Genomic DNA, 17,833 nt, shown 5'->3' on the forward strand with positions numbered 1-17,833 from the left:
TTAAAATGCTTTCAAATTGTTGACACCATATATTATCGCTCTGTCTTATATTTAAAGAAATTAAATAATGAAGAATCTGTATAAATGTATGTTTCTCGCGTTGTGATAAAACAACGGTATCTAAAGCCATCAAAATTTGAATAACGTAACCTTCCATAGAATATGGACATGTGGAAGCCCTAATTTGAAAATAATTTTTTTTATTATCAATTTCAGATTTTGTAACACTTCAACGAATTTATTTAAAAACTAAACGATTTCAAAGCGAGCAATGACAACACTCTACGGAGAGATCGGAGATCATCTTTCGTTAAGTGGTGTTCGACAGGAAGGCCTTTACCACTACATGTTTATCTTTCCCCTAAGGACATGTAAAAGTTCGTTAAATTCCATAAAAATGGAAAAATCATGTGCACTTATAATAAAAGTGCAAAGTCTTCAGTAGTGAAGAAGTTGATCAGGCGTGGCGCTATTTATCGGCCACGGATGATGTCTTCGTTGGATAAGCAATAAGAGCAATTAGATATTGTCAGGCACAACTTTGGTATAACTTTTCGCAATGGCATATCTATTACACATTAACGTAGATTTGGCACAGTGTCGTATAGTAAAAATAGAAAATAATCTATACAAGTCCCAGAAATTTTTGTGCTTTCGTCTGAGGCGAAAGTACCTATATCTTAATACTCATAGGGAAGTAGACTGTCACGTGATATACGAATTTAAAAATGAATAAAATCAGTAGCCTTGGTACCGGGCAGACTCCATAATAAGATGAAAATGATGATAAAGATGAAACAAAATCTAAATTAAATTGTTGAAAATAATAAAATATATACAAAAACTACCATCTAACATTATGATGTATAGTTCTGGGCCGTTTATGCAGCTGTTCGATTAGACATGTACACTATGTTTTTAATAACTTCGTGAGTGGAGGAATCCCATTTTTCGTAGAATTTGAATGTAATATTTAGTAATTCGGCATCTAATGGTAAAATCTCTAGCAAATTATGGATGACAGTGTTCCTAACGAACTACGGAGAGTTCGATAGGAATCTGAGAGTTTTACTCTGAAAACTTTGAAGCTTTGCTCAGTTTGAACTTGCAGTAGCTGCCCACGCCGGAGCGGCATATAGGGTCGGATTGCCTGTAGATAGAGTGATCTTTTAGTGTTGACATCTAACTTCAAATATTTGCATATTAATGGGTAAATGCTCATTAAGGCACGTTGCGATTTGTCTCTGATATAATTAACATGAAATTTGAAAGTTAACTTTTGGTCGAGATAAACACATAAATATTTTACTTGGTGGTCACCTGACACGATTTATCCGTTCAGCGTAATTTCTTCTAAGCCTTGAGGGATATTTAATTTTTTAAAGTAAATCACTTTTGGTTTTTCGAGGTTAATTCTTATTTTCCATCCTTTAAACCAGGGTGAAATGTAATCAGTGGCATTCTGTAGTTTATTTCTTGCATGGTATGGATTAAGTGAGTGACATAAAAGTGCCGTGTCGTCAGCATAGCACGCAGTGAGAATATTTTCAATATTAGGAAGATCATTGATATATAAATTAGAGAAAAGTGGGGAAATTACCGACCCCTGTGGTAAACCCGCGTGAATTTATGTTGTGGTCGAATAGTTATCTTGAATTTTAACTTGAAAAGTTCTGTTCTTTAAAAAATCAGCGATTAGATGGAGGACGGCAGGTGGAAAATTATAGTTCATCAGCTTGATGATAAGACCGCGATGCCAAACTTTATCGAAGGCTTTCTCTATGCAAAGTTTCTCTATGTCCATAAAAATAGCAGCAATTGCTTCCTTTTTATTAAAATTTTCACCTATGAATTCCACGATTCAGGCGATCTGCTGAGTCGTTGAGAATCTCTGGTGGAATCCGAATTGATGGTCTTTGGTGATGTTATTTTAATTAATCAAAGTGGTGAGTTGAGACTCGAAAAGCCTTTCGAAAAGTTTGGCAATCGCAGGCAGAAGACTAATCGGTCTAAAGTTACTTGTGAGATTTCCAGCTTTGCCAGGCTTTTTAATGACAGTTAGAATGGCGTGTTTCCAACTTTTGGGGAATGTATTCAGACTTAAACATGCGTTAAAATATGTGTAATAAGGACGATGCTTTTCCCTGGGAGATATTGCAGGGCCTTATTAGTGATATTGTTATATCCAGATGCTTTCTTTGGATTAAGTTTCTTTATAATTTTCTGTATTTCTTTGGGAGAAGTCGGTTTATTTTGATTTTCAGGATCTTTGCAGAGGAAATCGGTCACGTGACTAATAATATTGATATCATTCGGATGCGGGAAATTATTTAAAGTAAACTGTTGTTCAGAATTATCAGCGAAGAGATTGAGAATTTTCTTATGATCGTAAATTTGAGTATTATAATCATCTAGAATAGGTCCAATATTGGAGGGAGTGGCTTCAGAGAGCTTTAGCAACTTTCCACACAGAGTGGTCGGTGTGCGAAAGACTTTCAGTGAAGTTATCCCAGCAACTGTTTCTGTACTCTTGGATAGGTTTTCTGAGGTTTCGATTATCAGCATTATATCTTGTTTTGTCTTGGGTGGAGTGGGAACGTTGATAAATTTTTCTTAGTCTATTTTTCTCTGTGATTTTCTATCTAATATTGTGTGGGAGCGTATAATTCGTCTGTTTTGGAATAAATTTGGCGTGGTTGATGATTTCGTTTGTTTTAGTGCTAAGATAGAATGTGGCATCATGAATTTTGCTGATATTAGTCATTTTAATGGTAACAGATATGTTTTCTTCAAACTGTAAGCATAGTTTTCCCAATTAATGCGACACTCTATATGTAAGACTATATGCTTTAAAGCCATATAAAGTGAAGCGTACTGGTAGGTGATCTGAAGAAAGTTCATTATCCACTTGGAGAAAAGGTGTTTGAGGAACATTCAAGGTAATTATGATGTCTAATAATACATCAGAAGTATTAGAGATTTGATGAAGATGCGTTGGTTAGTCTGGACCAAAAATGTTGATATCAGGGTTTTAGATGATGTAATTATTAAGGATAACGTGGGATAATTTCACAATTTCACTCCACGTGGGGAAAAAAAAAGAAAAAAAAAAAAAAAAAAAAAAAAACACCGCTTTTTATCTCTAGCGCGCGGAACTGTGTATCGGAAATTCTACAGATATGCTCATTTTAAAATGAGTTTGCGACATTGCTGTTGAACTGAATTTTATGGTTTAAGTGCAAAGAACATGATATTTAATAAATAAAGGTAACACTCAAAACGTTAAAAAAACGCCCCTTTGGAAGTAATTTAAAATCTGAATCTCTTCAGATTTTTTAAATTTATTTTTTAAAATTTATTTATTTCATTTTTGGTTTCGTTTCTTGCATGTGGCAGTCGAAAGATGTGGAATGTTTAAAGTTTTGAAAGAAAGTTGTTTAATGTGTTGAATTCTACAACGATAGTAACTTGTATATTTTAGTGAGTTTATGATGCATCCGTTGTTAGTGAATTTGAATATATTTACTTGGTTGACAATTTTAGAGTCCGAGGAATGTGTTATATAATTTATTATTTTATTATTTTATTATTCACTATACTATTTTATCATGAATTACATAGATAGGATTATGTTTTTAGCTGCAAAGCTGGTGAACTTTGTTTTAGTATTTTATCATCTCATTTTACTATTCTGTTTATGTAAATTAACGGCTTTTCACTTCTGCAAAACTTAAAAGTTACTATTCTGTTTACGTTTAAAAATCACATCTTAGTGCTCTCATTACCGCCAACTTACCTCGCTTATGGAAAATTAGACAGTATGACTGCATTAGTATATGTGAAAATTAACTGCTGATTTAATTTGGAACCTTAATTTTTACCTAGTTTAAAAGTGTCATTTTTGATAATTTATTTAATTTTTTATTCCTAGGTATCGCTCAATCATTTTGCTCCGAGCTATGAAACAAGTAACATATATTTATTTGGCTCTACTCTTATATGCGCCCTAATATCACCAAATGTGGCGATATGTGTTCTGTACTGCTTTTGGGCGTGATTGCATGTTGTATGGCAACCCTTTTGACGTTGAAAACTCTTTTGCTGGAGTGGTTTAATTGCTCGATGGTTCGTGTCGTGCGTGTTTTGAAATGGCCTATGTTGCACTGAGAGACGTGGTTGGAAGAGGATCTGGGAGATTATTTTTAGTGGCTGTGCATGATAGAAGTAAAAAAATGCTGATGCAGTGTATTAAAGAGTGGATTGAGCCCTGTACAACTATTTTTTCGGATGGCTAGAAATCTTACAAGGATTTAGGAAAAGAAGGAATTTATTTGTGAATCATAGTATGAATTTTGTGGATAGCGAGTCTGGCTGTCATATAAATATCATAGAGAGTACGTGGCGGCATGTTAAAGCTACGTTCTGCTGTCCGAAGAAACATCCATTATGGTAAGTGCATTTTAGTTTATTGTTTTTATTTTGCAGAATGTTATGTTCATTGTTTTTTATTATGAATTTCTGTTGGTATTGTTGTTTTTTGAATTATTTTAGTTTATTTTGTTGATTTGTGCGCAATGCCTAGATTGCGCAATTCGTAGATTTTTTTAAAGTTGAAACAGAATGCTGTGTACATGGTATTCTTTGAATTTTATTGTTATGTTAATTTATTAAAGCGAGGTGTGCGCAGTTCGTAGATTTCTTCGCTGCCTATATTGCGCAATTCGTAGATGTTTTTTAAGTTAAAACATATCGCTGTGTTCATGGATTCTTGTCAGATATTTTTAATTAGAAACTTTACGTTTTTGCTATCTAAATTTTTTGTTTTTGTTTCGGATTTTTAGCTTAAAATGTATCTTCAAAACGGGGTTTTTGCATGTGCGAAAACCGCGTTTTAAAGACATTTTAGCTTAAAGTTTGAAATGTAGAAACAAAATTTAATAGCAATATGACACCGTGAAGTTTCTCGCCAAACATGTTTGGCGAAAAATTTGGCGACCTGAGGGCGCATATAAGAGTAGTTCGATTTATTTATAGTACCAATAATAATAACAATAACAATGAATAATTCGGTACTTGCTTATAAAAGATCTCAGATACTCTGGCAGTATTTTGGTTACTAATATCTGAGAAAGAAATAAACTGCACGTTATAAATGTAGCGATGCGTTTGTGAAAATGGGTGACTAAAATGGCAAAATTATCGTCAGGTTTTACAAGGCCGCTTGAACAAAAAAAAAAAAAAAAAAAAAAAAAAAAAAAAAAAATACAAATAATTTAAAGTAAATTTCGTGTACCCCAAGATTATGAGTTTTAAAATATGCTGCCAACCGATTAAATTCTTGAATCACTATAGTAAATATGCATATGCTACAATAGAAATATAATATTAAATCTTATTGATGCTATTTAATATAGAGAAAAATCGAGGGAAAAAAGAAGAGCATCAAACGAAATGAAATCCATGCCAAGTTGTTTATTTATATTGGAAAATGCTTTAAATGTCACATCAACTGGGAAGAGTTTCGAGAAAACGTCCAAAAACTTCAAACTTCTACTTTTACAGCTAAGTAATATAATGTTGGAAAAAAGTCTTTTCAATATTTCATGCAATCATATAATAAAAAGAGATTTTTCTATCGATTTTAGCTCTGTCTGCCTCTATAAGCATTTAAGATTTCTTTATAACTAGAACGGAAATTTTCATTTCAAAAGCTTTCAGATATTTGTAATGAGACATCAACTTATGAAATAAACAGGCTGTTAATGAAAAGCAGTTTTAGTAAGAACGTTTTGAGATTAGCTTTCAAAAACTGCTGATTTTATTGGATTTGCCTATCTAATGCAGAAGGATGTGAGTATCTGCATTGTGTAAGTGCACAGAAACTTATTATATACTCAGAGATAAATATTAAATAAATACATTTAGTTCATTTAAATGACTTATTTGTTTAGATTAAAAGCTCAACTAAAATTAGAAAATTCACAGATTAATTAATAATTATTCAGTGAAATTATTAATAAGTTTTTTCATACTTCTTTTTTAAAGCGGCTATAGTTATATAGAAAAACTGGCAAATTAAACTGCCCAAGCTGAATCATGTTAATTTTGAATGTCACGAAATTTTGGTGATGCGGTCGCTCTCAAAAGGAAGCGCCGATTTTTGTAATAGGAGAAATTTAAAAAAAATCGCTTGAAGTAATTTATGGCAGAAAGTATTCAGACTTACCTACTAAATTATTTCAGTATTGAAATATAAGCACATCCTATCTGCTCCAAAAAAGGAAACAGCAACTTCAAAAAGTTATGCAGCTGTTGCCATTTAAAAAATAAATAACAAATTAATTTTTAAAATAGTTAACGGTTGAAATGTTTCTCGAGATATTCTCCCTAGGAACCTATAATATTAAATTCTGTGTACGCTGGTTTGTTTGTTTCCTGCATTATCTCCTCCAGAACGGCGGGGAGTTGAATTTGTAAGAGGTAACCCCTGATTCCAAAAATTCATGGGAAGGTATTTCGACAATTCTCATCTTCGTGCGACTTTCATCAGCCGAGATATTAATTAAAAACTCTGAAAACGTCAATTTTCGCCCTCATTTTTCCAAGTAGCAACAATTTCGTACACTGGAGCTAAAAATCTGCTTTATTTCGAAAAGTGTTGCCACTGCTTGCTTTTAAATCTTAGAGTTTGCTAATAAAAATTTTGTACGTTTTACAAAATATGAAATAAAAATAGCATTGCCAAATATTAAATATATTTTTATTATATAAGGCTACGTTTTGAAGTTAAAAAAAGCACGCGATTTCATGTGGCGTCATTCTATGTCGAAAATGTTTCGTTAATATGAGCATTTTAAATAAATGACTGCTGTTGGCACCTTTTTTGTTTCAGATTAAGATAATTGACATGGTGTCCTACTGCTACGTTAATTATTTTATTGAAATTGGAATTTTTTTTATATTACATTAAATCATGACGTCGTACGTATATGTACTATTAAACTGAAGTATCTAAAGTTTTTGTTTCCTGGTTTGGAAAAAAATAAATAAATAAATAAATAAAAATGAAAAAAAAAAATTGAAAAGATTCAGATTTTAAACTACAGGGGCGTTTTTTTAACATTTTGTGTGTTACCTTTATTTATTAAATATCATGTTCTTCGCACTTAAACCATAAATTTCATTTTTAAAATGAGCCTATCTTTTCTTCAAATATAATGCAGTACTCTAACATTTGATGGCAACAGTTTGAAAAATGAAACGGACATTTATAGTGATTCAACGCAAAATCGCAAAACGAAACCAATAGTCCTTCAGAGACAAAGCCCCTTTGGACTAAAAAAAAAATATATATATTTACGAATTGGTTGTTGCTTGGAAAGAATGAACTGATTTCATTCATACTGAAATGCTTTTATACACTTTTTGTTTTCAGGTGTACATAGAATTCATAAATTTTACTTTGGTCGCAGCTAGCAACTTTGTATACAGTACATTAAATGAATATTTAATTTTATTTTCAGTTTTTCAGCACATAGAACTTATAAATATTGCTTTGGCTGTAGCCCGCCAGTAAAATCTGAATTTGAGTCATGATTCATAATTTGGAAAATTATTAAGAATCTTATAAATAAACTACAATTAAGAAAATGTTTTATACAATAAGCTTTTATTTAAAATGTATATCATAATTAATGCACAAAAAAGATAAATAACTTATCAGGTAACTTGACTGACAGATGAAATAATTTTATTTGCTGAGTTCATTTACAATTTTATATTGCACTGTCATCGACAAACAGTGTGTGTGCGAAATTGAAAACAGATTGTTTATCAGGAAATAGGCTAAAAACCGATGACAAAATTGCACCCACAAAATGAAACACTAACGAGTGAACTAAATAAAAGCTTATAAAAATGAGCTGTCATAATATTTTTATTTATTCGTATTTAAATATTTTTAATACATTTGCAAATATTCTGGCTTTTGTAAATTAAGCCATTATTTGACATATCTCCTAATACTTCCGAGTTACAGCATTAAAACCATCAAGTTCAGAGAACACATTTAAATGTAATGAATTGTAGCTGAAGGGATGGATTATCCAGAGTGACAAAGAGTAGCTACTCGAGAATTTTTGAGTTTTATGCGAAACAGCTAGCATTAAGGCTATTATGTTCCGTTAAAGGACGGAATGATGTTAGAGCTTAGCATATTCCTTTCCAGGTGATATTGCCAAGCAGTTTCCTCAGCAGTCAAATATGAGTCATGAGCATTGCAAAATTCCATGTTTATGAATCTTTTAACAGAATGAAAGTCATAAAGGGTACTGCAGTAGGTTTGTTCGTAATCCACCAGGGTTAATATTTGTTCAACATTTGCCTCTTCTTTCTACTTCTGATGATTCTTATATGCTATAATTTCATTATGAATAAGAAGGAAATTTGAGAATCTTCCAGTGGTGACCTTGCTGGTGGAAACCTTTCCAAGCTAAGAATAGGTGACTAAACATGAGATTCTTGGAATGCTTAAATATAGCTTCTATTAGGACACTAAAATCATTTCAAGGAACAATAGCAGTGATATATAGAAACGAGATATACGAAATAGGAACAAATTACATTCAGTTTATTAAATTTTTCTTTGACAATGGTATTTGAAATACGGTATAGTTATTAGCTCCGCGATTTTAGTTTTAATCATTATGGCCAAAAATATGATAATAAATGAAAACAAATTATTTCTGATTGTGTAGTACATTTACATAAATTTTATTCCTTTTTCATTATCAAAGTTTTTTCTTTGGACTTCCATGTGCTTTCCTAAAAACTTATGTTTTAAATAATTTTCTCGAATGGAGAATGAGCATATTGCTATAGTTTGTTACTTTAAAATAGGCACATTGAGATCGTAGCAACCCTTCCCTCGTTTACTATCGTAACGTATGTCGTCGTCACAGCACATATTGGCAAATTACAGGATTCGATATTTTTTCCGCATCAAAGGTTGCCATAGTTATGAGTTTGGAGGAAAGAAATGACCTTGAAAGGCATATTCGAAAGTAGCAGACTATTACTAAGGTAAAAATAACTATCGCTGACTTATATGCTCAGAATTAGGCATGAATTGTTTCACCAAAGGCATATATATCACGTCAAAATATAGAGAACATCGGTCCCCCAAACAGATCCTGCCCAAATTATTCTGGAAAGAAAAAAACCTTAAAAATATACTGGCTGAAGAAGTCGTGAATCACTCTTGTTACTAGAGAGGATAATTATGATAATAATGAATTACATAATTGTGAGAGGATGAAAAAAAACGCAGATGTTATTTTTAGATTGTTTATTTTACAAGGATTATTATTTTTTAGATTACATATATCTTAACTTTGTAAATTTTAGATTAATTCGATATTCATTAAAAAGAAAATAATGAATTATCGAAATTGGAGATGTCGAATTTTATAGAAATCGAACAAAAATATTCTGAATAAGCAGTTGATGTTTCAGTCGAGGCAGCAGTAAGCATCTCGTGGAGACCGCCACACAATCACAGCTCCTAATGTCCATGATCCAGTAATGTCCAATCACAAGTCGATGATAAGACGCAGTATCACATTAATACAAAAACTGTGTGCAAAGAAATCACTCACTGAGCGTTTATTTTCGCACCCCGTTGGTCGTTGACATATAATTCCAATCACAGAAATGTTTTAAATTACGCAAATATCCATTTGGTATATCTAAATTAAAAAAAATAAGCTTTATGAAAGACACAAAATGTAACTTTTTATACTATTCCCTGGTTCTCGTACTTAAGGTCACGTGCCACATCTTTCCTTCCCTCCTCCCATCGAATGTACATAATCCATCGTTCCTGAAATATGGTAACCTTACGTATGTGGGATTATCTTGAATGCCACAAAAACCTTTCACAGACACTGATTAATGAATGTGACATATTAAAAGCCTCTTAAATCAAATTCAACAACCACTTTGGGGGAAAATCTTATGTTTACTTCACGTGAAAAACAAAACAAGAGAATTTTTCATCAGTAATAAATGGAGCGATTCCGCTCTTTGAAGACTATCATTAATAAATTTGCGAACAGTTTCATTTCTTAGAAAATATTAAATTTCAGTAAATTTGAGTGAAATATTTTCGCTCTAAAGTTTCGGTATTAACTTCAAAATCTTTTGTTTCGCAGTAGAACATTTCAGATAGAGGCTGCAACTGACATAAATATATGTAATTTTTTAATAAAAGAAGTATATGATGACTGAAATTCTAAAAAATGTTTTTTTAATAATTATTTTTTCCACAATAAGTTATTTATATTTTAATAGTGTGTTACACAGTGTTTACACAGTGTAATTATCATGTATGTTGAAATTAAAACTATGAAATTTTAGCCATTTTTTATGGAATTATACGTACAAACAAATTATGTACAAAATATTATTAATATGAGGATATCTAGAAACTATTCCTGCTTCCCTAATTTTCTTTATTGAATGTATGTGGATGTAGTTGAATGTTAACTAGACTATATATTCAAGGAAGATTCAATAAAATAATGATAACTATTCTAAAAGGGACATTAGTCCCGAATGGGATATTAGTCTCGAAAGGCATTTTGCTTGATTAACCATGAACGGTGTATCGCTTTTCAGATCATTGCCACCAAATATAATCCCTCTCTATTATATGTTTAAAAAAACTAAATAATGAAATATCTGCATGAATGTACACATATTTCTTTCATTGTTGAAAAACAACGGTACCTAGAGACATTTAGGTTTTAATAACTTAGTCCTCCACCCGAACATGGGCACCTGGAAACGCAAATTTTGAATTTCAAATTTTTTTAATTACCTACTTCATATTTTTTAAACTTTAACTAATTTTTGATTAACAAATTCAAAGATTTTAAACTGAGCAGTGGCAACACTGTACGGAATAAAATAGTTTCATCTGCAGCACGCGATGCTGTCTGTCGAAAATTCTACATATATGCTGTTTTTAAATATGTTGTGATTTTCCCAGTGAATCGAATTTTATACTGCGTAAACCCCAAGAACATGATATTTAATAAGTAAAGTAAACACATAAAAAGTTAATAATAAAAAGACGAAATAAAGTTTTGTAAAGGCAGCTTAGTAAGAAAACTGAACACTGATATGATAAACGGAGAAAAGATTGGAAAAAAAGTGTATGTCCACACTTATCGAGAATTCTAAACGTGTACCTCTATGCTGCTTTAATTTTACTATTGATTTCAGATAATGATGCTTAATAAAAAAGCTAAGCAAAAAAAAAAAAAAAAAAAAAAAAAGGGTGTAGTAGAAGTGACTGTAACAGCAAGTTCAGCGAGAGCCTTCTTAACAGACCCTTTTGGGCGACAGTTAAAATATGAAGTCTTTCATATTATATTATATTATTTTATTATGTATAGTGTACTCTCGAGTATCAGGTTTGTGGATTATCCGTGAGTGGCAGTGCCAGCGGATAATTCGCAAACTCAACGCTATGCGGGAGAGTGTGTAAAAATATATATATCCGAGCATGCTCTAAAAACCAATAATACTCGCTCGATCATGGAAAATAATCTTAATAATATAGAAATCGGATATTTATTTAATTATGAAAAAGTCAAAGCAATAACTGAAGTTAAAAATGTGAAAAAAAAAATCGAAAATGTTGATAGAGAGAAAGAGAGAGAACGGAGGACGTGGGCACTATCCCCTTATCAAACGGTTAATTAGCATAGCACCACGTCCAAAACATCCAGGAATAATTATATGGCGATTGCATTAATCATTCGACTTTCAGTGCTTGACAGATGCGGATACTGTTTCAAATGTTGCAAGAACAGAAGAGTCAGGAGTGATACTAAGTAACACAAAGGAAGAAGATCCTCACAATGACAATAGTCCCGAAACGGCAGTGACTTCTTTCGAAAATTTATTGGATTTTTTTCTACAAAGGGGATTCGAATATAATAATAAAATAGCACTCGAAAAACAGGCAATCAAATTCGACAAATATTTAAACATTTTCAAAAAAAAAAAAAAAAAAAAAAAGTAAAATTACTGATTTTTTAAACAAATACAATATACATGAAAACTGATAGTTTGTATGATCCGTGTTTTTTAATTATTCGTGACGTGCTTCCAGAGCATTAGCCCAGATAATAGAGAACATACTGTTATCTGGTGTGTGAATAAAATATAAAAATTTTTTGGTTTTAAATTAATAATAGCGGAAGTAACCGAAGCCAGTTAAGTTATATTGAGAGTAATGCCTCTCTAACAACAGAGAGAACGACACCGCTGTAATTCTTCTCTAAGTACGATGCAAAAAATACGATTCATAGTCATACATTTTGCAGTCTGCTACGATGTGGAATCCACCTAAAAAATTCGATAGAAAAATAAGCTAATTCTCTCAAATTATATCAGCAACAATATCTCTCAAATTATATAGCACGCAGTTTTTAATGATTTTCGTCTTTCCAATCAAACGGTCGTAAAAGCTCAAGTTCCATCCACTATTTCATCTATATTTCCATTTTAGTCGATTAAATGTGGCAAAAGATTCATCGTAATTGGTCAGAAATATATAACGCAAAAAACAAACAAACAAACAAAAAAAAAAAAAAAAAAAGAAACAGACATTCTTCTTTACATGTATAGATTTTGTAAAAGTTACAAATTTTTGATGAACAAGCTGTACGATTTGAAAGCGAGCAATAGCAACACTTTTCGAAATAAAAATTTTTATCTCCAATGCTCCAGACTGTTGCCACTCGGAAGAATGAGTGCGAAAATGAGCGCTTTCAGAGTTTTTAATTAGTATTTCGGTTGATTAAAGTCGTTGATTAAAAACCGGCTTCCCACGAATTTTTGGAATCGGGACTAATGTATTTAATGTTTGGCAATACTAATTTTATTTCATCATAAAACTTAGAAATTTTTTATTAACAAACTCTAAGATTTGAAAGTGAGCATTGGCAGCAACTTTCGAAATAAAGCAGGTTTTTATCTCTAGCTTGCGAGACTGTTTCCACTCGGAAAAATGAGGGCGAAAATGATCGTTTTTCCGTGGTTTTAATTAATATCTCTGATTTTAACTTTTTTTTTTGAAAAAAAGTGGATTTCGACCTTTTCTAGGACCCAGAAAAGAATTGTAGAAAGTTTGGTGACGATAGCTATAGTAGTGACTGAGTTATTAGGGGGCAAACAAACACACGTACTTTCTTCTTTATATATGGATGTATAGTTCATATACATTATTTATTACGAGATGATCCAAAACTTCTCACATTCGGTATTCCAAACTTATATAGAAATATATAAGCCATTTTAATCAAAAATAAAGTAGTACATATTAAGTCTATTTCTATTACATCCAGACATTACATTTATTTACATCAGGCAGTCGGCAGAGTAATTTTTATTTTGAACAGTGTGCAGTGTTTCAATTGCTGAACTTCAAAACTCTCGTTATTTACGCATTTTACCAAAAAAAAAAAAAAAAAAAAAAAAAAGCACTTGTTATTTATTATCGATGATGACGGAGCAAAGAGAAAATAGAAAATCAGAAAATACATCTTACTTTACTCCTTACTGAATCTCGGATCACTTACACGGTAATCATTATTCAGCTTAATTTCATAAACTAACGAACATTGTTTACTGATACCTGAATATTGAGGGCATATATATGCAGATCAAAATGAATTTAGATTTGTTGATGATATTGAAATAACACAGGAAAAATTAAATTATGATATTTGTTTTAAAGTATTTATTTTAAATGTATTGTATACACTTACACTAAAAACATATTAATTTATACATTATTCAACTGCTTAATAAAATAACATTTTGATGTACAGAAATAAAGGACCAAACATTTCATTATGTTGATATAAATTAAGAAAAATCAGTTTTTACACACTGCCAATTAATTATATCTAATAAAATATAAGCCAAATTTTCGTATTAGAGGTGTTCCTATTTAATGAAACAACCAATTTATTTTTTGTCTGTAAATGATCAACCGGAAGTGGTACTTTACTTAAATCCAGCTGCTATTAAAACATTGAATTGGCGGGTGGTCTTATGTTGGCCACATAGCAAACCTAAATCAAAACCTAAACTCAACATATAAACTGTACCTCCAATACTTGCAAACAGGTAAAACTAAGGAACAATCAAAGAACCAAATAAAGTAATTAATCAAATTAAAAAAACTGGGCACCTCGTCCTAAACTCGTTCTCCGAGAAAGATCCTCTGGTCTTTCCAGCAGTGTCACCTCGAACTTAATTCTGAATGGATTCAACATGATAGCTAGAATAAAATAGGATACAATTAAAAATATGACAAGATGACTTGGAGTAAGCTACAACAGACCGGCGATGGTTCTGTGCGTCATATCCTGAGGAGACTTGACTGCGTAGTTAGAAAGATGACACTCGAAGGAAAGATTTGTAGACAGACGTGGCCAAAGTGAATATGACTCTTATTGGTGGATAAGACCTAATTATTAAAATCATATTTCTCATCATTCATGCTCATGGGCTCAATACTCACCCAATAATTTTATAAATAGTATTACATTTTAGATAATATCATCATTTTAGATATTAACAAGGTAGAAGCTAGCAGAATAACGACATAATTACCTCACCAGAGGTATAATTACCTCATCAGAGGTATTTATACCAAAGTAGGTGCTTTTCTAGAGAAAAGCTATGATTGGTTAATGTTAGTTTTAGTTGATCTTTTTCAGTATGTTACATAACATAGAAAAATCTCGAATTTGGGAGAACAGATGAATTTAGGGGGAGATCGCCAATTTTTAAAGCAGCTATCGTATTTTGTTGTATCTTATATAATTTTTGAAGTAATTTAAATGCGTAGAATGAGAAATCGGGTACTTTTAACTTCTGCCTGTAGACATGGCTAAGAAGAGGCTGAGGGTGAAGGCTTGATGAAGCAGCTAACAAAACTGAATTGAAGATCCACTATCTCCATTTTTACACATCTCAAATCATCACTTTGGCAGACAAATTTACTTTTCAATTGTATTTGAATACAGCAACATCTTATATACACAGATAGAGAGATACTACGTCATTTCAGCCAGGAAAGCATAAACGGCGCTGAATTGTTTGCATAGCAGAAGTCAGGAAGAAAAAAGGGACGTAGTTCCTCGCAAAGCCGTATTTATACTACATAGGTGCAGATAGTATTCTAGGCTATGATGGGTCAATATTAGTTTTAGTTACCTTTTTCAAGCAGTGTTATGTAATTTGGAATGATCTCGAATTTGGAAGAACAGAGGAATTTAGAGGGTGAGAATCAAATCTAGAATCGTTAATTTTGAGGTCGCCAACTATTTTTTAAAGCAGCTATCATATTTTGTTATATCTTGTGTGTGTGTGTAATAGGAAGACTTGGAGAAAGCTGCAAAGGACTGAGGATGGTTCTTTGCTTTGTAATAACTTGAACAGGCTTTACTGCGTAGTTAGAAAGATGACATTCGAAAACAGACGTAACGTATAGTCCACACATAATTTTATTCCTTGATAACTAATTCTTAGGACACTTATTTTTAATTTAATAGCATTATTGTAGATGCGCTATGCAGCCTACAATTTTATACATATTATATTTTTTGAATAATGGACAAGAGCTAACAGAGGATACGCAAGCGAACTGGCGTCTTAAAGGCTAGAGAGCTAAAGTGCGGTTCCGGTTTAAGTTGTTCATTAAAAGAAAATTCTCGAAATTTTAACTTCAAGTTCTTAATTAGTTACTTCAAAGTTTCGGTTTAGGTTCCATATTAGTTATGTCATCAACGTTACATAAGTCATGTGACATAGATTGATCTAGAAATGACGTAGTCCAGAGTGTTGTATTACATCATATATTAACCGAAGTTAAATATAAAATTTTACTACAGACAATAGAATCATATAAACTAATACTATGAAATCAGAAACCATAAAAAGCATTACTATGTTTAGAATAGAGAGTGGGAATTAAGGGGTTGTAGATAGTTTAAATTATAATTTTAATTTACCTATTGTTTATCTTACGCATATATATTCTTTAAATGTTACTATTCACAAATTGAAGGCTTAATCCCAAAATAATTTAAATAATTTATGACTATAATTCTGTATTGTTATTTTCCTTTTGTGACAAGTTCGCAATAAAACGAATAAAAAATAAAATAATTCAAAATTATGCTTACATTACTTTTTATCCATTTGCAACTCTGTGTATATTTTTCAGCTTCTCTCTCCTTATACATATTATTATGAGTTCACATTTGACAATATCGTTAAGACACCGAAAAAAAAAAAAATAAAAAAACATTTTAAGCATCTAAACTGAGGCAAACATCCAAAATGCAAGAAGAGAACTTACCCGTCCACTGAACTACTTAACCGTGAAAAATCGCACCCATAGAGATAAGACTTGAAGCCGCAAAAGCTTCTTTACACTAGCCTTGAACTACATAACGAAAGAGTTGCTTTTATTTTTGAAACATAGCAGCCATTTTTAAAAAGATAATTCCTAAATTAGACCAAAATAATAAGAAAATATCCCTTGGATTTTTAAGCCTTATTTATGAGTCAAAGATAAGTGTTCTTGTACAAGAAACAGCTTATATACGGAAATGAAGCTACTTCCAATTCAGGTTTTCAGTTTACGTTGCACTTTTGTGGAGCCCGTTTAATGACGAACATTTCGACTAACAGTGCCTCTTAAATTAATCTCTTCGAACAAATAAGGTTTTGTTTGAAGAGATAAGCACTGTAATCTGAAATGCCGTGTAGAATATTCTTGCTCTGCTATTTCCGGGATATATGCATTTCCGTGTAGCTTATCTTTATAGAAGAAAAAAAAAAAAAAAAGGAAGTGTGTAGCTTGGTAGAGTTTTCAATATGTTACTCATGTAGTTTGTCAACTGTATTTATCGTGACAATTACTTTGAAAGTTGTATAAATTGAGCATTATTCCATTATTTGATGAAGTGCCTTATTTTTTTTAACCCTTAAATGCATAAATTTTTAGCCCAAAGTACGTTAGCCCAGAAGAGCTATTAATTTCGTTTTGGCATTTTGCGTTGGTCCACTGTAAATGTCGGTTCACTTTTCAAATTGTTGCCACCAAATATTAGAGCCCTGTGTTATATTTAAATAAATTAATGAAGAATCTGAATAAATGTATGTATATTTCTTGCATTGTGATCAAACAATGGTACCGAGAACGATCATAAAATTTTAATAACGTAATCCTCCACTGAATATGGGTATCTAGAAGCCCTAATTTGGAATTTGAAACTTGTTTCATAACCGATTTCATATTTTGTAACTCTTCAACGATTTTTGATTAAACTCAACGATTTCAAAGTGAGCAATGTGAAAACTTTACGGAAAAAAAAATTATCTCCAGAGCGCGAGACTGTGTATCGGAAATTCTAAAGATATGTTCATTTAAAAATTATTTTGCGATATTGCAATTGAATTGAATTTTATGGTTTAAGTGCGAAGAGCATGATATTTAATAAATAAAGGTAACACAAAAAAGATTGGAAAAACGTTCCTTTGGGCGAATTATAAAATCTGAAAGCTTTCAAATTTTATATTCTTCATTTTATTATTTTATTTGTTTAATTTTAGTCAAAAATACATTAGAATCGATATCTAGTAAAATAGGAAAAATACTAAAAAAACCTAAACTAAGTTTTTATTGCAATTTCTGAAAAAATATTATTGTTGCCAAATGGCTACATTATGCAAAAGAAAT

The 17,833-nt window shown here is 31.4% G+C and overlaps 1 protein-coding gene across 4 annotated transcripts in view; it reads right to left on the minus strand.

The window, feature by feature from the left end:
* Positions 1–16,793, minus strand: part of LOC118191846 (uncharacterized) — a 32,450-nt gene extending 15,657 nt beyond the window's left edge. The window contains exons 1-2 of one of the 4 annotated variants that reach the window (XM_085813397.1): positions 16,448–16,793; positions 16,272–16,322 (exon numbers count right to left, since the gene is read on the minus strand). Coding sequence is in view for 1 of the 4 variants with exons in the window: in XM_035362703.2 (XP_035218594.1) it covers positions 16,272–16,331 (60 nt within the window). In the remaining 3 variants the exon portion in view is untranslated. The other 3 variants (XM_085813396.1, XM_035362703.2, XM_085813398.1) reach the window with 3 other exon arrangements.
* Positions 16,794–17,833: the final 1,040 nt, after the last annotated feature.

The sequence above is a fragment of the Stegodyphus dumicola genome, chromosome 3, assembly GCF_044657685.1.
Source record: "Stegodyphus dumicola isolate Sdum_Otavi_A_Nest chromosome 3, ASM4465768v1".
In the NCBI taxonomy this organism is placed as follows: domain Eukaryota; kingdom Metazoa; phylum Arthropoda; class Arachnida; order Araneae; family Eresidae; genus Stegodyphus; species Stegodyphus dumicola.